This window comes from Nilaparvata lugens, chromosome 3 (genome assembly GCF_014356525.2).
Source record: "Nilaparvata lugens isolate BPH chromosome 3, ASM1435652v1, whole genome shotgun sequence".
NCBI classification, from domain to species: domain Eukaryota; kingdom Metazoa; phylum Arthropoda; class Insecta; order Hemiptera; family Delphacidae; genus Nilaparvata; species Nilaparvata lugens.
This window is the reverse complement of record NC_052506.1, coordinates 32,767,661-32,791,452: the sequence shown is the minus strand read 5'-3', so window position 1 is coordinate 32,791,452 and position 23,792 is coordinate 32,767,661. Positions and strand designations below refer to the sequence as shown.

The 23,792-nt window shown below is 34.3% G+C and overlaps 2 protein-coding genes across 3 annotated transcripts; both read left to right on the top strand.

Moving 5' to 3' along the window:
* Positions 1–1,428: 1,428 nt before the first annotated feature.
* LOC120350398 lies at positions 1,429–8,916 on the top strand. 2 transcript variants are annotated; one of them, XM_039423560.1, is made up of 3 exons: positions 1,429–2,174; positions 3,856–3,990; positions 8,634–8,916. In XM_039423560.1, exons 1-3 carry the CDS (start codon positions 2,117–2,119, stop codon positions 8,768–8,770), a joined length of 330 nt encoding a protein of 109 aa, XP_039279494.1. In that variant the 5' UTR covers positions 1,429–2,116; the 3' UTR covers positions 8,771–8,916. The 2 variants fall into 2 exon arrangements, with proteins under 2 accessions (XP_039279494.1, XP_039279493.1); XM_039423559.1 differs by having other exon boundaries at positions 1,430–2,174; positions 3,856–4,050.
* Positions 8,917–13,894: 4,978 nt separating this feature from the next.
* Positions 13,895–20,294, top strand: LOC111048380 (aurora kinase C). Its single transcript, XM_022334253.2, has 3 exons — positions 13,895–14,203; positions 17,799–18,030; positions 19,104–20,294. Exons 1-3 carry the CDS (start codon positions 14,201–14,203, stop codon positions 19,763–19,765), a joined length of 897 nt encoding a protein of 298 aa, XP_022189945.1. The 5' UTR covers positions 13,895–14,200; the 3' UTR covers positions 19,766–20,294.
* Positions 20,295–23,792: the final 3,498 nt, after the last annotated feature.

Genomic DNA, 23,792 nt, shown 5'->3' with positions numbered 1-23,792 from the left:
GAGCTGATAAATAACTATACAGGGTATGAATTTGAGAAAAATCGGTCGTCATTTTTGAGAAAACCGTGAAAAACATGGTTTTTTAGTGATTATCTGCCATTTTTCTCAAGAATATTTACGGAACTCCTGCAATTTTCCCAGAAATGAGACTCATGTCAGTTGGTAACTGACTTATAACAGGCTTATAAATAGCTATCCATTATATAAATATTTGAAGAAAATCGTTAGAGCCGTTTTCGAAAAAACCGTGAAAAACATGTTTTTTTAGTAATTATCCGCCATTTTTTTGCCATCTTGAATTGAATTTCTTATTGTCGGATCCTCATGGTATAAGGACCTTAAGTTTAAAATTTCAAGTCAATCGGTTAATTAGAAATGGAGTTATTGTGTTCACAGACATACACACACACAGACCAACACCCAAAAATCATGTTTTTGGACTCAGGGGACCTTGAAACGTATAGAAAACTTGAAATTAGGGTACCTAAATTTTTTTGGAAAGCAATACTTTCCTTACCTATGGTAATAGGGCAAGGAAAATGAACATTCACGGACAGCCTTTCAGTCTTTGAAGATTTTTACTTTCCTTGCCCTACTACCATAGGTAAGAAAAGTAGGCCCTATTGCTTTTCAAAAAAAAATTACGGTACCCCAATTTCAAGTTTTCTATACGTTTCAAGGTCCCCTGAGCCCAAAAACATGATTTTTGGGTGTTGGTCTGTGTGTGTATGTCTGTGAACACGATAACTCCATTTCTAATTAACCGATTGACTTGAAATTTTAAACTTAAGGTATTTTTACCATGAGGATCCGACAATAAGAAATTCAATAAAATTCAATTCAAGATGGCGGATAATTACTAAAAAACCACGTTTTTCTCGAAAATGGCTCTAACGATTTTCTTCAAATTTATACCATGGATAGCAGCTATCCATATGCCCTATCAACTGACTTGAGTCTCATTTCTGGAAAAATTGCAGAAGCTCCGTAATATTCTTGAGAAAAATGGCAGATAATTACTTAAAAACCATGTTTTTCACGATTTTCTCAAAAATGACCGATTTATTTCAAATTCATACCCCATATAGTTATTTATCAGCTCTATCAACTGGCATGAGTCTTTTTCCTGGAAAACTAATGGGGTCCACCCCATCCTTGAGAAATGGACTTTGTGAACTCCTTCTCTTGCATAAAGTAGGTAGGTAGAGCAGTTTATAAAAAGAATACATAGTCGAGATATTTCATCTGTAGAACAGCTGTTTTGACGACTTTTAAAAAAATCACCGAATTTCACAATTTACACAAAGGAAAAGTACTCTGAAAACAATTATATATACACATAATATAGTACCGTAGTCTGATCGTAGTTTCAATTATGTTGCCGTCAATCGTCATTATGTTATTCCTCTAAATTATTCTCGTTTAAGAATGAGTCTTACAGTTCAATGGGCAAGGAAAGTTGTGTGAGTGTACTCCACCAGATTTTTCAAAGATAAAATATTTATTTTGACATTTTTAGAATCACTTATAGCATTGCTATTATAAATGTATTATTATTATCATAAGTCTCTCTCAATTCAGTGTCGAAACTTGTTCAATATTAAATCGCAGAATAAACTCATTTGAATTATTGGTATTTTTTTGGAATTACATGAAAATCATGTTAATACACTACACATTAAGAATGTATAATATGTATATTATAATTGTTACTGGTGTATTTCTAGAATGCAAATAGAAGTTCTTGGAACATTATTACATCAAGCAAATTACTTTTTAATACTTGAAAGCTTGTCAAAGCTTGACGCTCTTGTTTTTTATTTTGTTAAATGACTTGCAGCAAGTCAATTTTCACTGAGAACGTTTCATTTGTAAGGGTTTAACTGACTGCAAGTCATCATACGATATTGGAAGCACTTTCCCAATTTCAACTTCCTAAGGAAAACAAATTATCTTCTATCACTGACAACATGATGAAAACCCCCAAAAAGTAATATACCTTCTCTAGAGAATAAACCGTATAAATAGGGCATTTTCTAGTAAGATTGTCCAGTTTTGATCCTGGTCCTCTTTGACTCGGTCAGAACCAGATAACCAACCTACAACATCTTTCAACATGAAACTCTTCTACTGCCTTGAAATCCTCATCATCTGTGTATTAGTGTTTACAAAAGGTACGTACTACAGTATTCCAATTACTATTGTAATTTTTTAATAATTTTGCTGACTTTTATACTTGAGTTATTTATTTATGTACATTTGTGAGGTAGTTAACTTTCTATTCTAGTTTTTAGTATTTATATACAACCACGTACTTTTCTACTCGAATTTTTTAGGGTACCAATAATTGTCTGTGGAGTTCTACGATTTTCTATAAATGTTATACCTAAAAAGCACAGGCAGACCAGCTATGTTTGCTAAAGAGTATTACGCAAAAAAATGCCCACACAATACTACCATACCATATTTCTTAAGCAAAATTAATTGTCCTTGGAAAAATTCTAATTTATCCTTAGTTATTCTATAATTTTCCGTTTTGTTTCTCCAATAAAATCATCCAATCATATCTCCTGAAATACATTAAAAAATACTATAATTTTTGATACGGTAAACATTCGATCTAAACTTCAAATAATGCGATCCAGTAAGAAATGATCAACTCATATTCATTTGATACATTATTCAAAGTTAAAATTCAGGTTAAGCGAATTTAACTTGATTTGTTTTATTATTATAGAGCATCAATTAGGTATGATGATAGTCATCAATTAAGTATATTATTGGTTCTTTATCACAAATGACAATGTATTGCTAGGTCTTGCAAGACCCATTGCATACTAACACTACATTTTTATTGTAACAAATGAAAAAATTAATGTATTCAGAACAGAGAATAAATATGTAGATGAGTAAATAACTTTTAGAAACAAAGATTAGAATAACATGAGGTGAATAATTTTTTTTCCAACATTTTCCATTTTTCAATGATAGGAGAGTGATAATAATTATTATTATTATTATTTGTATAGGTCTAATTTGTAAGGAACGATTATATACAGCTTGTACCAATCAACTACACTAGCTTCATCTCCAAACTACCGTTTTAATACCAGTACACAATTTATCAAAGGGTGACGTGTTTATTATACAGCTGGTAACTTTAGATGCTAAATCAGATTATCACAATATGATGTTGAATCATGATCAACTTTCTGTTCTTCGGTAGCCGCTCGGCCAAAAATTTCGAAAACAGGTCTGTAAAATGGATTAATAAATAATTATTGTTAGCCCCCCCCCCCTATTAAAATTTCTGGTCAGAAACCATCCCCAATATTCACACAACATATTCCCAAAGTTTCATGCCGTTCTGTCAAGTAGTTATCGAGTCTATAGGGAACAAACACACAAATAGACATTCATTTATATATTTATATATATATATATATATATATATATATATATATATATATAGATATAGATAAAATATTGGATTTTTGAACGAACATAAGGAATATCGATCAATTGAGTATAATTTGTTCTATATCTGCTATTTTTGTCATACATTAATGAAAAAACCAAAAATATCATATTTTCTATTTCATTATGACAAAAATAGTAGAGGTAGAAACGAATCGTATTCAATTTCCCATATTATTTAAAATAAGAACTTGAGATTATCAAGTTTAGATTATGTTCTACGTAGTTTAGATTTAGTGGATTGTTTGTTTGATTCAACTCCTCAAAATTCTACAAAAAAGTAATTAATTATAGCCTGTTAGATTTAGAAAGTTGTATGCAATATGATAAAATTGTTAATTAATAGAGAATATGATGGATTTTTGTTTTGTTGACTAGCAATGTATGCAGACGAGCGTATGAGGATGCCTGACAAAAATGGGGGAGACAAGTTGCAAAGCGACTCGTTGTTGGAAAGACTGAGTCGACGGGAAGATGTAGACTCGGACCTGAACGACTACCAGCAAATAAAAGGTATAAGGATTGAACCAACCCTGCTTCATGAGTCGCCCTGGGCGCTGATACCGCTCAAAGGTAATCGGTGCCTATCAAAACTATCAGATTAACTTGTTTGTGTTGCACAACTGCTTTCCAAGTAAAAATAATAGAGTAAATTCATAATTATTTAAGAACTAGACTGAACTCTACAGTGCCGCTTGCTTTGTTCTAATTGGCCACCGCACACAACAGTGACAGCTAACAGTGAAAATATAACTCCCATAAGTTTTAATGGTATTATCATACTCACTCGGCCGGGCTGAGTGGGAATAGTTTAATTAAAACTTATGTGAATTATATTTTCACTGTCACTTTTGTGTGCGAATCCAGCTTTATTCGGTACTTTATCTGGCATTTCATACATTCCAAACAGCCGAGAGATACCTCCTTTCATTTTCTCTTATCTATTTTCACCCTTTCCACATAATCGATTATCCTTATAATTGAAAATACTTTTGCAAAACAATGGAACAACTGATATGTTATATTGGGCCAAATTACTAGCGGTTTGCGTCATAGCAGAGGTTTAGCCTTCAATATGTACGGTTTCTATTCGTATTTTGAAAAATTCGTGAATTTTTCGCACAATGTATTTGTTGATAATTCAAATAAAACTTACACATATTGGGACGCTAACCTGTGTTATTGCGCAGAACGCTTGTAAATTAGCCCAATATCACAGTCTCAGTGGCTGTTATCAGTTTTGCATAAGTAATCCAATATACAAGGATGGTAAAGAACATGTTGGGAAGAGTACTATATATGGATAAGTTGAATCAATACCAAGATATTCAAACACGATCGTAGAAATTTGATCGTAAATTAATTAATCTTGCATCAAAGCTATGGGATATAAACAGGCGGCATACCGCGAAGTAGTTCCTGGATGGTTTGCAATCCAAGATAGCAGACATGCATTACAAAAGTAAAGATAGATATTATGAATTATACAATTTTACTGAAAAGAACAAAATAAATTGATAAAGTTTATCATAGAATGCATAATGCAATTATATGAAAACTATAAATAAATAAATATGCTTTTATTTCCCCAAAAAACTACTACATCAATTACAGAAAATATTAGATAGTTTATAATATTACATAAGTTCGTTTCAGAAATTTCTTATAATGTGACTTCTACATTTTTAGTGTTTTCTGTGTGGAAATTAACCTACTCCACTATAGCGTACCATGTTCTAGAGTAGGCTTTGTTTGTTTGTTTTTTTGCGTGCGGATTAGTAATTAGTAAGTGTATAGTAAGTCATTAGGTGTTTAGTTGAAAATATGAGTTGTTGTTTGAAATAATGTTTTCTATTTTCTGTCTTCCTTTGTTCATCAACCAATTGTGTACTATTGTTTTGAACTTTCTAGGATGATTAATATGTTTACAGTTTGCAGGAAGTAGATTATTTAATGTTGGTGCTAAATGATTGAAATGTCTTTGGTATAGTGCCTTCCTTGCAACATTGGTGATAAGAAGATTCCTGTATCTGGTGTTGTGGTTGTGGTTCCTGGTTTGAAATGTTGTTGGATTCTTGTGTAATCTGCATAGTATCTCCTTGGAGTAAAGCTGTCTTGGATCCATCACGTCAAACTCATTGAATAGCTGGTCCGATGAATAGCGTGGTGGCTTCTGGTTGATGACCCTCATGATCAACTTCTGTACCCTGAGGAGCGGTTCGAAGTGTGAGAAGCTTGCTCCTTCCCATCCTACAATCCCATACAGCATGAGGGACTGTGCTACAGAAAAGTAAAAAGCTCTTAGACACTGACTCTTGTCAGACATCGACTCTTGTCGACCAGTGTCCTCAGGATCCTGAATCTGTAGATGGTCTTCCTTAGTCTCCCGCATAATCCATTGAGATGATGATCCCAGCGCAGGAAAGAGTCCATTTTAACTCCCAGGTATTCTGTGACTGTTTCTAATAAACTGTGTATGAAGTGTTATCCGTTGATTCTTGATTATTATTTTATCTACTGTTGGCTGTCCATGTTAAGTCGCCGAAAAGGCCAGAAAGAAGGTTTTCTCATAGTTCAATGTGAGCAGATTTTCATTCAACCAGTGAGACACCCTCTGTAGCCCAGTCTGAGCGTCTCTCCAGGTCATCTCCAAGGTCGGTTCAGAGAATAGTAGGACAGTGTCGTATGTAAAGATGGTGATTAATCATTAATTTCCATGTTGCATAATGGATTTATGTAGAGCAGAAAAAGAATTGGTCCTAGTACTGTTCCTTGTGGCGCTCCATACTTTACAGTCAGCTTGTTGCTTGTAAATCCATTGACTCGGACACATTGCGTTCGGTTTGATTGGTAGCTCTTGAACAGATTCCATGCAACTCCTCTTATTCCACAGTTATCTAGCCTAGAAAAAAGAATGTCATGTGACACCGTATCAAAAGCCTTCTTCAAATCTAAGAATACTGCTAATGGTTCCTCTTCTGTGTTTATTTTATCCGCAATGTGAGTGGTTACAAAGTGGATAGCATAATTTTTTCTGCGACTAGATCTAAAACATTATTGGTTTGGCAATAAAAGATTTTTTCAAGAAAGCTGATCAGTCTTGTTTTGATACACTTTTCAAAAATTTTTGATAATGTACTGAGTAATGATATGGGTCTGTAGCAATTTATATCTTTCTCATCTCCTGTTTTGAAGATTGGACAAATGACAGCTTCCTTAAGACACTGTGGAAAACACCTTCCTCAAAAATTCTGTTTTTATATAAAAACTATAAGATTAGTTTTTTGCTTTTGCTCCCAGCAGATCTGTATTCCAAGTTATAATCGAATTAATGGATGATATAAAAAAAATTCATTGAAAATGACAAATTGAAAAAAAAATAATTTGGCAATTAATAATGCAGCAATACTGAAGGATCTAATGCATCAAAACCTTGAAATTGTTTTTTTACATATGATGCCCACATGAGCTTTTAGCGTGTGTGTGGGTAATTGAAAGTGTGCAGGGAGATTTGATGAGATAATCAAACGTTCATGCCTACCGGCAGGACTCGAACCCACGACAATGTAGCGCTAACAGATTGAAGAGTTCGACAACTTAGTCGTCTCTGCTAACCTGGCCGGCCAGGTTTAATAAACCTGGTTTATTTCTTATTCCATGTTTTGCTACTTGCAGAATTGCATTGGAATTTATGATCAAAAAATAGAATCTTTAAGGAATAACTTAATACTATTTTCTGCAATCGTTTAACAATTTCTGCAAACTATACAATTTGAAATATTGACCTCATGTATTTCACTGTGAATTTTATAATTTACTGATTATATTTCAGTGCATTTACAGGTGCATTCCGGTTTGGAAATAATAATTAATAAAATAAAAATAAATATATTCGTCAATTGAACAATGTACAAGTATTATATTCATGTATAAAATTATGCCTTAATGCATCTTGCATTTTTATTTCCTTTTATTGATACTACCAAATTAATCTTTGATCTTCTATAATTTATTTATTGTGATCTAAATTAACATTATACAACACTTCAGAGAATTTCATTTTCATTATATTAGCAAATTCTATTTCTGTTAAATATTTAAATTTTCATATGATTTATATTCCATCCTCTGAGACCTTGCATTACATGTTCGGATATAATATGTATTATTTATTGTAAAGATTTTTTATTGTTTTCATATTCCAAGTATTATATTGTTCAACATTCATGTTTCAACCAACTTTTAGGCTACAAGCACACAAAGAGCTCTCAGGCGTTCCGAGTTCCATGTTCTATTTATGAACTCACAGGACACAGGAGGCGGTCAAATATTGAAAATTCAATTATAATTCCATAGATTTTTTAAAGTTGGAATAGAACGACCTTTGTCAATCAATTGAAATGTTATAGAGTAGTTTAGAACACTAATGAGTTTAATACACTTTATGGCATTTAATATTATATTCAATATCACATACGAATAACATGCTCCAAGTACGATATTTAGTACCTCATAATATACTATCAGGTGTAACCCGTATTCGGAAACGATTTATTTATTCAACAAAGACAAAAACATATAACTATAAAATTATTGGAAAAGGAAAAACAGACTTATAGCCCTTACTATCCCATTCCCAAATAGTGATTTTTAATTAAATTAAAACGATCTGAGATAAACATAAATAGATGGCATTATGCCTCCAGGATGAGTGTTTTATAGTTTCATTCTATAAAAAATGGATAGCTACAAAATGAAAATTAAGCTTGAAATCCCATCAACTTTACTAAAATGTTTTTATTTACTTCATAGATTCTCATAATTGTGATTAAGTATTTTGGCGTAAGTCTACATTATATTTCCACATAGACCGACAACGAACAATTTGCAACAGTGTAGATTTGAGAGAAGATATAGGGCTTTGTTTTATGACACATACGGATAGAAAACCAAAGTTAATCAGGTGCTGACTTGACAAGAATCTCATTGTATGTAGCCTATTGATTATAATAATTCTCGTAAGTATGTAAATTAATGGAAATTCCGACTCTGAACATTCCATCATTGTTTAAACTCTACCTTTTATATATTATTTCTAGGATAACTTGTTTTCACTTTACATATTTGATATACTGTCATATTTTTCCAATTTTCAGGCGTATTGAGCAGCCGGAATACTAACAGCAACAACAATAATTACTTCACTCCTAGGCTGGGACGCATGTTGGAGTCTGAAAACGATTATGCAGTTGAAAAAAGGGATAACATTCAATTCAGTCCTAGACTTGGTTAAAGATGGGAAAACTTGCTTATTTAAAACTTGCATACTAAATCTCCATCTTCATAATAGACATATATTTATTCTCGTTTCTTAAATGTGTGATGTGAAATCTCAAACTAATTATCCATTCATTTTATTAGAGTAATATTCAAAGCATATTTTGTAGTTATTACTTTGCCTACATCTTGCTTTATATTAACTAAGGCTTGCCATAATATCAACTATTATACAAACACCAAGTTAGATAAAATGGTTATAACGACAGTAACTATAATATAACCACAGTATGTCCATTGACTATCATGCTTTTTGATCGGTTAGCTTGATCACGTTGTACAAACCTGCCTGTAAACAAACTTTATTATCCTATCTTATTGCATTGGAAATTTGAAACTTCTTCACTTCTTCTACCGATTGAAAACAATATTTTGAACTTACGATAGTTTGGTTTAACATTTTCGAGAAATTTATTATAATTTAATATAGGCCAATAAAGATAATTTTAAAAACACGAAAAAAGCTTAAAACATTAATTTTCTTCCCTCGGGCTCCTCGTGGACCAATTATTGGGAACCACTGATCTAGATAAATAAACAGAAAGGTAAATTTCAATTTTATTGTATTTCCTAATCCAATTTATTGGATTAATCTTCTTCTAATAAACCAATTTCAAAATATTTTTTTCGCCCCACCTGGATGTAATGAGCTGGTTTTCGTGCATCATATGGAGGCCGAAAGTGATTGTTTTCTGACCAGGACGGTAAAAGCAAAGACCTTAAAGAGATAAAGACCCACAATGCCTATGCCTTCCCAATGATAGCTCTTACTTGAAATTGAAGGCCGCCATTGGGGTATTTTAGCACGGGATATTATATCTATATGTTTGTAATATTATAGATTACAAAGGCATTGGTATATAATAATCTTATAGGTTGCTCCCTCAATGGCCGATTTCAATTCCACGTACGGCACTAGCGCTGCATGTGAGTCTAAGCATCTTTAAGGTCTTTGGGTAAGAGTTTTACGGCCCTAGGGCTGTAAAATAACCTTGAAGTCAGCTTATACTGATTTGATGTGTACGTTTTTACAAAATAGTTTGTGAAACGGAATCAGTTTATGCAACTAGAATTGAATAAAGTATTTTGCAAAAAGATACTATCATTCTATTTGGATGAAAGAAATACAAATAAGATATATTATAAACTATTCAAATTCGATTTTCAGAGTAGGATAGAACTTCTTACCTCAACTTCCGATAACAAGCATTGTTGACATCCAGATTGTCCAAATTTCAAGTGCGCTAAAACAGCTGATCCAAAAAATTATCATTATTTGTGTTTATTATTCAAGAATCAAAACATTCATAATAATATCTTATTGTCATTTGGAAGAATAAAAAAGTATAAACTCAACCTCCCACATTAAAACATAATTGAACATAATATTTTAGGTTATTTAGACAAATTGAAATCTACCCAAACCCAACTTAAGTACTGCGTTTACCACTAAACCTGGTGGATAATTTTGGAACTACTTGAAACTACTAAAACCAACCAATTTTTTCGGACATGTTATTCATTATCAACATTTAGGAACAGAATAGTTTGGGCCATGCCTATTGTTCTTTCCCGATCATATTTATATGATTTGTAATTATTGTATTCACTAAAAATGAAAAAAAAAAATACTTGGAGAATTTCCTGATAATCAGATTACCTCGGATTTGCTAGAGCTATGTAGAGCTATGACCTTCCAGTTTTTTGCTTTCGGAAGTGCCTAATAAACAATTATTCTCATAAATATATTGTTTTATTTTTTGTGTGGCGAAAAATAGCGTTCGCACCACGGCCAAAATGTGCTTCCGGCTCTCAATCTTTTCTAGTCCTCGGCCTACGGCCTCAGACTTGAAAACCGATTTCGAGCTGGAAAAGTCTCATTTTCGGTCCTAGGTGCGAAATATACTATTGTGGCTCAATTTATTATAACATTGAATATTTAACCGTGATTAATAACTGATTATCACGTGTTGACTTCTCTGATTGATTATCTTCAGTCCTGAGTACCCTACCCATAACATGTTCAATTGTTCAATAGCTTTTTGTATTATGAGTTTTGAGTTGCAATACCACGAGCAGTGGTCAAGATTATAAGTATTACTAAATATAAATGATAATGGTTATGGGTTTTGTGTTTTCTTCTTCAATTGCTTGAATTGTTATTAAATTCATCAAGTACTGTGGCTAGAACAATTGGCTCTTCCACAGTTTATATTCAATGTTGTGCTTTACAATATTTTCGTCCGACTTATTGGCTGTCAACTAATAAAACAAACCATCTAAATATTATATAATACATTCATATGAGAACCACTCCTATCATGAGAATTTCATCATTCCTACAAATAGATATGAGAACTTGATCATTTTGTGAATGGATCAAAATTATATTACAATATTATGACATCTTTTAAAAGTTTATTGGTGATTTTTTTGAGATTCAGCTTTCAGGCTACGTTACCTACCATTTACTGTTTCAAGTACCAAAACTATATAGGGGATATAAAAAAACTTGAAAGAGATTCTATTGAAGTTGGTAATCACGAAAATATGCTTTCATTAGTAAGGGTGAACTATTTTACATATAATCTCCATTATAAAATTAAAATATTTGGAATCTTAATGGCGGTGGCAGGATAAAAAAGTTCCAATGACCATACTGTGGTTAGATAGTTACTGTAGTTATAACTTACTACTGTTTTCTGTTACATGATTGGGAAATTGTTCCAAAAGTCTACATCGAATAGAGTATAATAAAAATAAATAAATAAAATAAAGTGTAGTAAACATATAAAACAATAAAATAAAGTAATAGAAAAAAAGGAGTTCAACTATCCCCATCGTACATTTTATGGTAACAATGAACAAAATAAGATAAGTTCTTATCAAATTTTCAACACATATTCTTTGAACCTGTCTACAGGTCTAGTTCGTTCGACAACAAAATTGACTCACTCCTTCGTCACATTTAAATTTATAAGTTCTATAATATTGTAATAACTCGCTTCCCGTCAGACGTCTGTCTGCCTAACTATTGTCTATCTGTAACATACGCGTAATTAATAATACTACTTGTGATAGCAGCAGTTGCTATGACCCATAATGAGGTCCACGTTATAATGACAGTATTCGATTAACATTGGTGTTGCTATTCTTGTCTATCATTCCACAAAGCAGATAGAGCTATCCTTTTCTAGCTCTGGAACGTTGCCAAATATGTTTTTCACAATTTAGAAATATAATTAATTAAGGCAGAGACTCGGCAACGCTGTTCTCCTATCTTTATCCACTGCCATTATAACGTGGACCTCACTATAGACAAATTTGCTATGATTTTTTTTTGTTCAACGTGTTAAATTTGTGAGTAGAAGCTACTAGTGTTCACTAACACTTGATCATTCAATTTAGATTCTTATTTATTTAATTTTGTATCATTTATTAGTATCTTTGAATGTTGAGATCATTGAAACGGTTTAAGATATTGATGTGCTGGTTTCGCCATTAATTTTTCTTTTGAAATTATGTTTTGAAATCATGCATTACATGACCACGTTCTCATTTGAAAAAATAAAGTTGAATTCATATGACTGATTCAAGATGGCGGAAAAGAGTTTTGAAGCGACAGAGAGTGATTTATTTTTCAATTGGAATAGGATCCCATAGATCCTCTACTGTCATATCATACTTTTAAAAGAAATATTAAGCTTGATTGTATGGTAAGAGATGTGGTATTTCTCCATAATTAAAAGAATAAGACGTTGATGTTGTCAACAGCACTATTTGTTCAAAATCAATTTAAATTACAGAACCAGCTTTCATGGCAACACCTGCCACATTTAATATATTTAGAACAAATATAGTGGTATTGACAAATCAACGTCTTATTCTTTCAAATATTTAGCTGTTTCCATAATAACTCTTACCAATTCTGTATATTTGTATAATTCAAGTATAATTCTGTATGTACAAGTTGCGGATTTCAGAGATCAATACACAGTTCATGAGCGAGTTCTTTAATCCAGTGGGTCACTAGTTGAAAATGAATAATATTATAACTCTAATATGAAACAATATTATAAGTGACTAGCTTAATCCTTTCAGAAGATTCATTTTCCACTTCATTGTTTATGAATATAAAAACGTTGCCATTTACAGTGCAATAAGTAAATAACATTGCTCATCAGAAATAGTTTCTATATTGGAGTCCATGCAAATGTGCGTCATTTTAGTGACAGTGAGTTTAAGAGGAGACTCAAGTCCTGACTGTGTGCCAGACCATACTACTCCTTGAGTGATTTTTTCAGGAGTGTATAGTTGACATTTAGCCGCCATCGCCGTGTTTAGCCATCTATGCCATTATGTTTTATTTTTTGACGTGACAGTGATGTCAAAAACTTTTGTGTGAAATATTTTATTGACGTGATGACCTACCCAGCTCATCTGGCTGGCTAATGGTCCTACGAATGAAGATTGAAGTTTTCCATGACATTTAGCCCTTAGCAGCATAGGATATTGACTAGTATTTCATCAAATTCATACTAGACATACAGTAATTTTTCTAGGGCTATGATTGTAGTTCTTATTTCAGAGTTCAGAATGGAAAATTTTGGGTTGTAGCTTTTTGCTCTATAAACAACATTGCAGCACAGTAGGCTACCTACACAAAAGTTGCCATTAATGCTTTGTTTCTATACGACGTCATTTCTCGAACAGGGATATATCTGTTGACAACTATCAAATGGCATTTTCATCAACAGCATTAAATAATAATCCCACATCTTGAATAATAATTGAGGGTTGTGGCCTAAATTCCTTATAATAATATTGTTCTTATCACAAAATTCTGCCACGGGCACGACTTTTCAAAATTCCCTCTATTAAAATGTGATGGCTCGTGTCAGTAGTGCCACTCCTTTTCATCTACATCTGTTGAAAAATTTAAAATTAGTGTAAGTTATGAGAAATGATTTAGCTGCATGAAATAAGCTTTATTCATTCACTTCATTATTGTTTTTGTCGTATTGTCAAAGTCGGTCTACTTTGGCTAAGTTGGTAGTTGTCAGAAATCAATCAGCTGATTCTGAATCAGAATCTGCAGCAGCAGCACGTTGCAGACTAGCAGTTGAAATTCAAAAAGTTTTGAATTAATGACCGTTGTGTTTTGTTCTTTTGTGTATGGATTATTTATTTATATTATCTGTTTCTGTGGTATTAGATAATAGTATCAGATATACAATCTAATCTCCTCAAATTACAATTTTATCTTCTTCACATTTATTGTAGTTTCTACTTTAAACGATCAAAGTCCTGGATTATGAACTCTAGTTATAAATAATTGTGGTGAGATTCAAGTCGTTCAAGCTCAGTGTTTGTATGCCCTAATAAAATGGTAAGTTTCAAGTTATAAGTGTAAGCTATTTAAAAATAGGATCATATAGAATCTTAGGTATAATTAAATTACTTGATTTTAATATAACATTATGCTAAAAGCTTATTTTGACCACACACGTTACACTTCAAACAATATTATGGTGGTGATGAGGCAGTAATAGCAATTATTTAATGAACGTTCTAAGTAATTTTCAAATTTGTGTTATAGATTGTATATAGGCTAAATGTTATGTTTAGTTTTAAATGCGTAAAATAATTTAAAACTTCACTCAATAAACATAATTTATGTTTAGGATAGTTAACAAAGGAGAGTTAGTTAGACCAAACCCATGTAGGTATAGATGGTAATGAGCGTGCAGATGGGCTTGCTAAGCGGGGTTCCAGTAAACCATTCTTTGGTCCAGAGCCAAACTGTGGCATAAGTAAACAACTGCCTTTCACACAATAAGTAAATGGTCCAGGGACTTACATCACCAGCAATGACAAGGTCATCCAGGTCAAGCACTTGGCCAACCTTTCTTTATTTTTCTATCTGTCGGCCCTCCTTGGCCATATTGTAACTTCTTCTTTCTAATTTCACTTAATCTGACCTAAGGTGTGATCTAGACCATGCTAATGGGCGGATGGCACTAGGCTTTTTATATGGTGTCTCTAACGGTGCCTGCAGGATACCAGGCGCCCTTCTGTAGTATTTTGTCTTAACTGGACATGCGGGGCTCTGCCTGGGTCGACTAAACTCCCCTGGCTGTTCGTGGAAACCACATGAACAAACAAACCTAAACCAAACCCCAAGGCAACCCTAGAAGTTGCCTTGCCTTCAAATCCATCAGGATCTGTCCCATCAGGGCGATATCTGAAATGGGTGCTTCAGGAACACAGGAGGTTCCGTTGCACTTTTATGTAGAGGCTATCCACAGTGAGAAGGCTTCTACTGATCATGACATGGATGATGTCGTGACCACACCATCTCAACTGGAGAGGGAGGATGAGTTTCTCAGAAGTCCAGAAAAGCAAGAATCCGCAGAAATGCCTGAGGATGCAATAGAGCAACTGAGCAGTTTGCGGGTGAAGAGACCAAACCTCACCACTGCTCAAAGGAAGGCGGTCATTCAGGCAAAACTTCTTGAGAGAGGTAAGGCTTTATTGAAAAGGCTTTTGACCTCGCAAAGTTTCGGAGGGGTAAAATGAAAAAAATCCAAGAGAACAGAGATGGGTGAAACTCCAGGCACAAATGTGGGTCAAGAGGTTGAGTCGAGGGTGGCCGGGCGCCCTAGAGTGGTCTAGAGGCAATTTGGCGACCCCTCTCTCAGCGGAAGGACCTAGGCTACAAAAAAGGTAATTAGTGGAACTCACGTAGGTCACGAGGACCAATCAGTCTGAAGAGACGGCTAAGCATATCACACTGGATTGCGACAAGAAACCAGGTGATAAATGGGATGTTTGTATAGGGAAAAAACTCCTGTATCTTGTAAAGGACACATGTAGCCTATTGGTTTGTGCCTCAACTAAAGTACTTGGGGCACACTATAAGCTTATGTTGATGTGTGAGGTTCTTTGAACCTTTGGATCCTTGAATCCGTCCCTTCAAACATAACATACTTCAATTACTGGAGACAATACTCAACTCCAGATTGGAGAGAGCAAAAATGAATTTGAATAATGCATTTTTAAATCATCAGCTCTTCTCTACATAACCTCTAGCTTGTATATTTTCAATTAGAGTTTAAATGAGTTTTGGGCGAATGCCTGTTGTTTTCACCTGAATTGTATTTATTGTCATGTAATGGTTATAATATTGAAATAAATTTATTGATTGGGTTCATTCAAAAAAGAGTAGAATAAGGATTTTAACAATGATGAGACTTTAGTAATCTTGTGAATTTTCTGTGAGAATTTTTATAGTGAGAAATTTATTTTTCTGTTGAAAAATAATTTTTTCACATTAAGATTTTGCTAACTTGCGTCCGGGAAAATTCAAATTTTATGCAGGGTTGAGGTATTCTCACGGAACTGTATAAGTGAATTTGTGAATGTTTGTTGACCATTAATATTAGTGAGTCAAAATGTCATTAGTGTCAAATTCAATTAGTGTTGTAAAAATTCCAATAGTGATGGATTTATAAATTGAACTTTTGTGGGTGTCATTATACGGGGTGTCCCACCAAGATTTTATACACGTTTGATTTTATATTACGTGCCCATTCATTCACCGAACTTTTTTAAATTCTAAACAGTTTACAAAGTAGGCTCTAAAAATATTCTGGGAAAATTTAACCTTTGTAGAAACAAAATGGAGGCATATTGAAAAACGATACTTCAAAAACATTAAAAAGGTGTTTTTTTTGTTTTGTTGCACTTAGGGCAATATAAATTTTGAATAAAACAAACAGAACAAGGCCTAATAAAAAACCTTGAAAGTCAAAAATTACTGAAATTGAAACCCATCCACAGCAACACACTGATAACAACGCTTAAGAAATTATTCGTAAGCTCTTACAAAGAAACTCCGCGGTATCCGGAGAAGTTCCTCTTATATTGATCGTTTTAGTTCCACATCATTATTGAATTTATTGGTGTAAACTTTCTCCCTCAAGTAACCTCATAAAAAGAAGTCACAAACAGTTAAATCTGGTGATCGGGGTGGCCAATCTAAAAAATCACTTCCACGACCAATCCAACCGGCCATGAAGTTTGTCATTCAGTAGTTGCTTAACATGATTTGCGAAATGAGGTGGAGCACCATCTTATTGGGAGATTGCTTGATCAATTTCTGTTTACCATCAAATGAGGCAATACTACTGCAACGTAGTAAACAAATAAGATAATAACTCAAGAAAGTAGTAAGCGAAAATGCCGCCATTTTGTTTCTACGAAGGTTAGGGAGCTGAAATTTTCCCAAAATATTTTCAGAACCTACTTTGTAAACTGCATGAAATTAAAAAAAAAACGGTGCAAGAATGAGCACGTAATATAGAATTAAACGTGTAAACCTCTTCGTGGGACACCCGGTATTTTCTAGATCATGCTAAAAACCATTGAATGACCGAGTATTAGTAGTAGTAAAATGAATAAAGTTCACGCTACCATCGTAAACAGTTAAAATTCCAGACGAACAGTTAGCAAAATCTACAGGCAGTTTTATAGAATGTGCAATGAAACGATATGTATTATATTTGTTGTCCAAATTTAAATTAGATTAATTCATTTAATAAAAATTTTACAAGTTTAATAGAACGCAAAAGTTTGTTGTTTGTCGATCCAGTCCCATGACTCAACCTTTAGAATTTAGAGATCTCTCTTCTACCCCCATCAGGGGCGGTTACAGTCAAAATGAATAAAACGCATTTGAGTGAAAGTGTGGTACAGTACTACTGAAGTGGAAAAATTTAATTGTCTTTTCATTTTATGTGAAAAATTTTCATTATAGTAGAAAGTACAGTGAGTGTAAAGAATGTAGTATACTTATATCGTATATAAGATAAACTAAATATTTGTAAAAAAATATTGTTATTATGAGAATATATTGTTCTCTAAAACTTTGGCAGAATTCGATAATATCTTAAACTATGACTCTTTCATTCGCCTTGTTACAGAATAATATAACTCCCGACTCATTCAAGGATCTTTCGCCAAAGGTGCGCGAACTGGCAGAGAAGCTATACAATTTTGGATTGGAGAGAAAAAGGAAGCCATTTGCATTGAATGACTTTGAAATTGGGAAACCTCTTGGCAAAGGCAAATTTGGGAGAGTCTACTTGGCTAGAGAAAGACAAACACATGCTATTTTTGCATTGAAAACCATGTTCAAATCTGAGCTGTCTAAAGGTATGCACTATAGAATAATATTTTTTATTATTGTCATTATACACTATGCAATTATTGTTATAGGCCTAGTCATCAATAGTTTAAAACAGTCAATAAAATAAACACAAAACGCTAAAATCGATCAATACAGTACTGTAAGGTTGTTCTCAAGGGTTTACAGGGTTCACTCAAAAAGTATCAAAACTGCTTTACTGTTGTTGTGTATTTCGGTTATTGAATTCATTACTGAATCTGAATTTTGAAATGGGCAGAACTAAAAATGTCGAAACGGAATAAAAAATAACAACTAGCGATAGTGAAGATAAATCCTTCGAAATAAGCTTGAAACCGCAACGATTAGAACTGGAATCAAGTGAAGCAGACAGTGATAGAAAATGGAAACACTGAATACTGAATTTTTAAAACTATCTAGAAGAAACCGTTAATTTAGCAGTGAGAAACGGTATTATATAATTTTATCAATTCAACACTATGAAATAATATCCGACTATAATTCATACGAAGAGTTGATACATTATCCAACCTCTTTGTCAAAAAAAAAAAAAAATACATGCCAGATATCTTGTTACAACAAGGAAACAACATCTTGGAGAAACGAATGACGAATATTTAAATTGAAGTTGCTTTCCATGACGAAACACTATATAATAACTTTGTTGAAGTTCTGACACTGTGTTACTAGTAAATATTTGATAAAACACTTACTTTTTTGGAGTCTTGAGGAATGCATTTCACATCAGAGGCTGATGAAGCTCCTCTTCAGGAGTGAAATGCATTCCTCAAGACTCCAAAAAAGTAAGTGTTTTATCAAATATTTACTAGTAACACAGTGTCAGAACTTCAACAAAGTTAACGAATATTTACTTGAACTAAAAAAATTAAGCATCGATTTAATTTCAAAAACGTTACTGCCGCAACAAACAGAGATAATTTCGTTGGAAATGCATTCATTTCAGAAATTCAATCTTCCCGAATTAGACGTAGACTTCTTGAACATAAGACACTAACACTAGAAGAAACCATTAATATATCTCTTACATATATCTCTCTTGAATGCATGCTGTTGATTTCAGGTCAAATGGAGCATCAGGTGATCCGAGAGGTGGAAATACACAGTCGGCTACATCACCCCAACATAATCCGGATGTTCACGTACTTTGCCGATGAGAGACGCATATATCTGGTGCTGGAGTACGCAGGCGGTGGAGAGATGTTCAATCGACTCCGCAATGCGCCGCATGGCAGGTTCTCAGAAAAGGTGGCCGCCAGGTACATCCACGACGTTGCCGATGCCCTGCACTACTGTCATCTCAACAAGGTCATTCACAGAGATCTCAAGCCGGAGAACATTTTAATTTCGGCCGACGGAAAGATTAAGTTATCGGACTTCGGGTGGTCAGTACATGCGCCGTCGCTGCGTCGCAAGACCATGTGTGGCACCCTTGACTACTTGCCTCCCGAGATGATCGGCCACCACACCTACGACGAGAACGTGGACAACTGGTGCGTCGGCGTGCTCTGCTACGAGTTCCTGGTTGGCTACCCGCCGTTCGAGAGCAAGTCCAACGAGGAGACCTTCGCCAAGATCAGTGCCGTCGCCGTCAGGTATCCCGCTTACATGAGCTCTGGTGCGCGCAATCTCATTTCCAAACTGCTCGTCAAAATACCTAAGAATAGATTATCCTTGCCCAATGTCAAAACTCACGAGTGGGTTGTGTCAAATATGGCTAAATGATGTATTCAATGTTTAATAACAATTATTGTTGAAATACTGAACAAATAATATGATATCGTTGTGCAACGTCCAAACTCACAAATAGGTGGTATCAAACAAAAATGAATTACTTTACTCAATATACTGTTTGTGAAATCATATTAGGCCTACTATTGATTTCGGTGAGGAAAAAATCTTAATACAAGAAGCTCTTGATCTCCTACAGTACTATTTCCCTCAATAGCTGTCCCCGAAAATTCGGGAAAAAGTCTAATTTAGCCGTACAAATTCGGGAAAAAGTCTACTAACAGTCTGCGATTGAAATCAATTTCTCCATATAAATATTTTTTAATAAACATTTTCCACCAAGTTTACGTAGTAGTGAGTTTATTCAATTCACCCAATGAATGTTCAAACTGCAGTGCTAGAAAGGAAGAATTTGTTTTTCTCTCAAGAAATCTGTAGGTACCAAATAGTTCTTCAAGAAAGTATTTTGTACATAATGATAATAATATTTTTATATGAGGAAGCCATTGAATAAGCATTACAAGCCAAACCATTTTTATTCGCTATTCTATCAATTTACTATTTTAATCATTCATTAATATTAAGTGAATATTGTGTGAAAATACATTTGGTTTATTATTCTTGTAGCAATAAATTACTTTTTATTCTAAACTAATGATGTTTTACTTTCCTCGCCCTTTTACCATAGGTACCCCAAAAATTAAGGTACCCCAATTTCTAAACTTACGTGGTAGGTCCAGAAAGTAAGTTCCGTTTGGTAATAAAATTAAATTGTGTACACATACAGAAAAGTTATTTATTGCACAAAATTCTACAATATTCTTAAACTACTTTCCACATAACTACCGAAATTTTTCAGACATTTGTCATAGCGTGGCACAAGTTTTTGTATGCCTTCTTCATGGAAATTTGCCGCCTGTGTCTTCAACCAGTTGGGAACAGTTTCTTCCAGCTTGTCGAAATTTCAGTTTTCCGGTAACAATTTCATGCATTTGTGATCGTGAAATTTGGGGAAATTCCATAGCGAGAGCACTAATTGTAAACCTTTGGTTTTCATGGATCTTGTCATCAATCGCGTGAACTAGTTCTTCTGTAACCAAAGATGGACGCCGCCCACTCCGTTCTTCATCAAGCACATCACTACGTCCGTCATTGAACTGACGGACCCATCTTCTCACCATTGAATCACTCATCCCACTTTGTCCATAAACATCGCAAATTTGCCGATAAATTTCACTTGGGTTCACTTTCCTTGCATTCAGAAAACGAATCACAGACCTGATTTCACAAGTGGCGGGATTTTCAATCAACACTGATATTGTAAACAAGCACAACTAAACGTACGTGGCTGACAGCGATCTCCAAATGGTGCACGTTTCTTCTCCTTGATACAGAGCGTCTACTGCGAATGTGCGGAACTGCGATCGCAGCGCTGTAGCAGATATAAATTGAAACGGAGTCCAAAAAAGTGGTATTTGGGTATTGGTCTGTAAAGGTGCGTAGACTTTCGCTCTGCTCCGCAACCGAACGTCACTCCGGCAGAGCGATTGATGATCGACCGGCGAGCAAGAGTGGTTCGACCGGGGAACGCGAGAAGATCTAACATCTTCCGTAACGTTCATGATGGGTGCGTGGGCGGAGCGACTGTGGTTCGATGGTGGTACGAGGGAGTAGCGTGCTCGGTGCGGGTTGGAAGCGCGAATATGTGTACGCAGCTCAAGAGTGTATGTATGTCTGTGTACACGATATCTCATCTCCCAATTAACCGAATGACTTGAAATTTGAAACTTAAGATCCTTACACTATAAGGATCCGACACGAACAATTTTGCTCGAATGCAATTCAAGATACCGGCTAAAATGAAGAAAATGATGTCAAAAACAGGGTTTTTCACGATTTTCTCAAAAACGGCTCTAGCGATTTTCCTAAAATAGTCATTGATGAGCTCTATCAACTGCCACAAGTCCCATATCTGTAAAAATTTTAGGAGCTCCGCCCCATTTATGCGAAGTTTGATTTTAGATTTCCAATTATCAGGCTTCAGATTGAGCATGAAAATCTTTACAATTAATGTCCAGTAACATTTTTACCTAAAATTGAAAATAAGCTCGAAATTCGAGAAAATGTGATTTTGATTATTCGAATGCAAACTTAGGCTATACGTACACTAGTTAGTCAAGACAAGTCATGATCAGACACAATACTTTACATAGTTGCTTATGACGCAACTCACACTGATTAATCATTGCAATCAGACATGTCTTCATAAGCAACTATGTGAAGTATTGTGACTAAACGTGTCTGATCATGTCTTGTCTTGATTAACTGGTGTGCGCCTAGCCTAAGGCCCTTAGCACACTGGGCCACCATGGTAGCGCCATCATCAAAATTTGATAGCATTGCACACTACAGCCACCACTTGACTCATCACTCCAGGTTCACTAGTTAACTATTAAGTTAAGTATCAGTTGAAGAATGGAAGTGGAAGAAGCAGGACTATTGGCATATTATGTTGAATAATACATAATATTATAATATATATATAAATATAATATTATATAATGAATGAATAATGCTCAAGAAAAGTGGCTATATAACTTACCAAATTCATTTTGTAGATTTACCAGCTCCCTCCAAGAAGTTTTCTTCACATCCCGGTCTGCATATAATTTTGAAGACATGTTCCATAAAGCTGGTCTGCTTTCAACTTCAAGAAAGAGCCTTTCTGTATCAAATTGTTCACTATTCATTACGATGACTTCAACAGACAACATACTATACTGAACTTGATTTGAATTGAAACTGAACTGGAGATTATCTTCTGGTGGCTCTAGTGTGCAATGACAGATAATACTCAATGGTATGACGTGGTGGCGCGACAGTCTGGTGGCTAACAAAATCGGCGGCTCGAGCCACCACGTTCCTGGAAGCTCGGCTGGTGGCTCTAGTGTGCAGTGACAGATAAGAGACAATGCTATCACGTGGTGGCGCTTCCATGGTGGTCAAGTGTGCAAAGGGCCTAAGCAACTATGAGAAGTATTGTGACTGAACGTGTCTGATCATGTCTTGTTTTGTCTTGACTAACTGGTGTGCGCCTAGCCTCAGGTTCTTCAGTCTATGTCTATTCCTACTAAAGTACTCCTAATAAAGCATTATATAAGTATTTATATCTATGCAAAGATACTGAAGGAATCGGGTGACAAAAATCTGGTGTGGCGCACTCACACAACTTTCTTTGCCGTTCGGCAAAAACCGCCTCGTGTGTCTCCGGCGAAAGAGTCGAGTTTTCGAAAATATAATTTAAAATTTATCAGCTAACGAAATCAATTCTGCTATCTCTTTCAGTGAATGATTCAATAGAATCAACAGTTGCCTCTCATTAAGGCTGTGCAAAGGCTGAAAATAAACTTTCTACTGGTGATATTTATCAAAGTTTTTCGATTTGTGTACTATCAAGCTATCAAAATTGAAAAGTTTTCTCAGGAACTTAATAACTCAACTAAAAGTTATTTTTGGCCATTTTTAGTTAATTAAATAACTTTCTCAGAAAATTGATATTTTCTGAAAAATTTTGTTTTATTAGATCAACAATACCATGAAGAATCTATCCTTAAAATCTCATGGTTTTATCTTTCACCGAACTTGAAATGTTCTGGCACAAAAATTTAAACTTTAGGCGCTCATATCTCAAAAAGTAATGATCGAAAAAAAATGTTTTCCTGAGAAAACTTTTCAATTTTGATAGCTTGATAGTATACAAATCGAAAAACTTTGAAAAATATCACCAGTAGAAAGTTTATTTTCAGCCTTTGCACAGCCTTAATGAGAGGCAACTGTTGATTCTATTGAATCATTCATTGGAAGAGATAGCAGAATTGATTTCGTTAGCTGATAAATTTTAAATTATATTTTCGAAAACTCGACTCTTTCGCCGGAGACACACGAGGCGGTTTTTGCCGAACGGCAAGGAAAGTTGTACTCGCCACACCAGATTTTTTGTTATTGTCGTCAGATTCCTTCA

What these genes read in the sequence shown, in the direction of transcription:
- LOC120350398 (XM_039423559.1), top strand. Translation starts at nt 2,117, where the DNA reads ATGAAACTCTTCTACTGCCTTGAAATCCTCATCATCTGTGTATTAGTG. An exon ending in TGTATTAGTGTTTACAAAAG is followed by an intron (nt 2,175 to 3,855) that starts GTACGTACTACA and finishes TTTGTTGACTAG; the next exon opens with CAATGTATGCAGACGAGCGT. An exon ending in GGCGCTGATACCGCTCAAAG is followed by an intron (nt 4,051 to 8,633) that starts GTAATCGGTGCC and finishes TCCAATTTTCAG; the next exon opens with GCGTATTGAGCAGCCGGAAT.
- LOC111048380 (XM_022334253.2), top strand. An exon ending in CAAATCTGAGCTGTCTAAAG is followed by an intron (nt 18,031 to 19,103) that starts GTATGCACTATA and finishes TGTTGATTTCAG; the next exon opens with GTCAAATGGAGCATCAGGTG.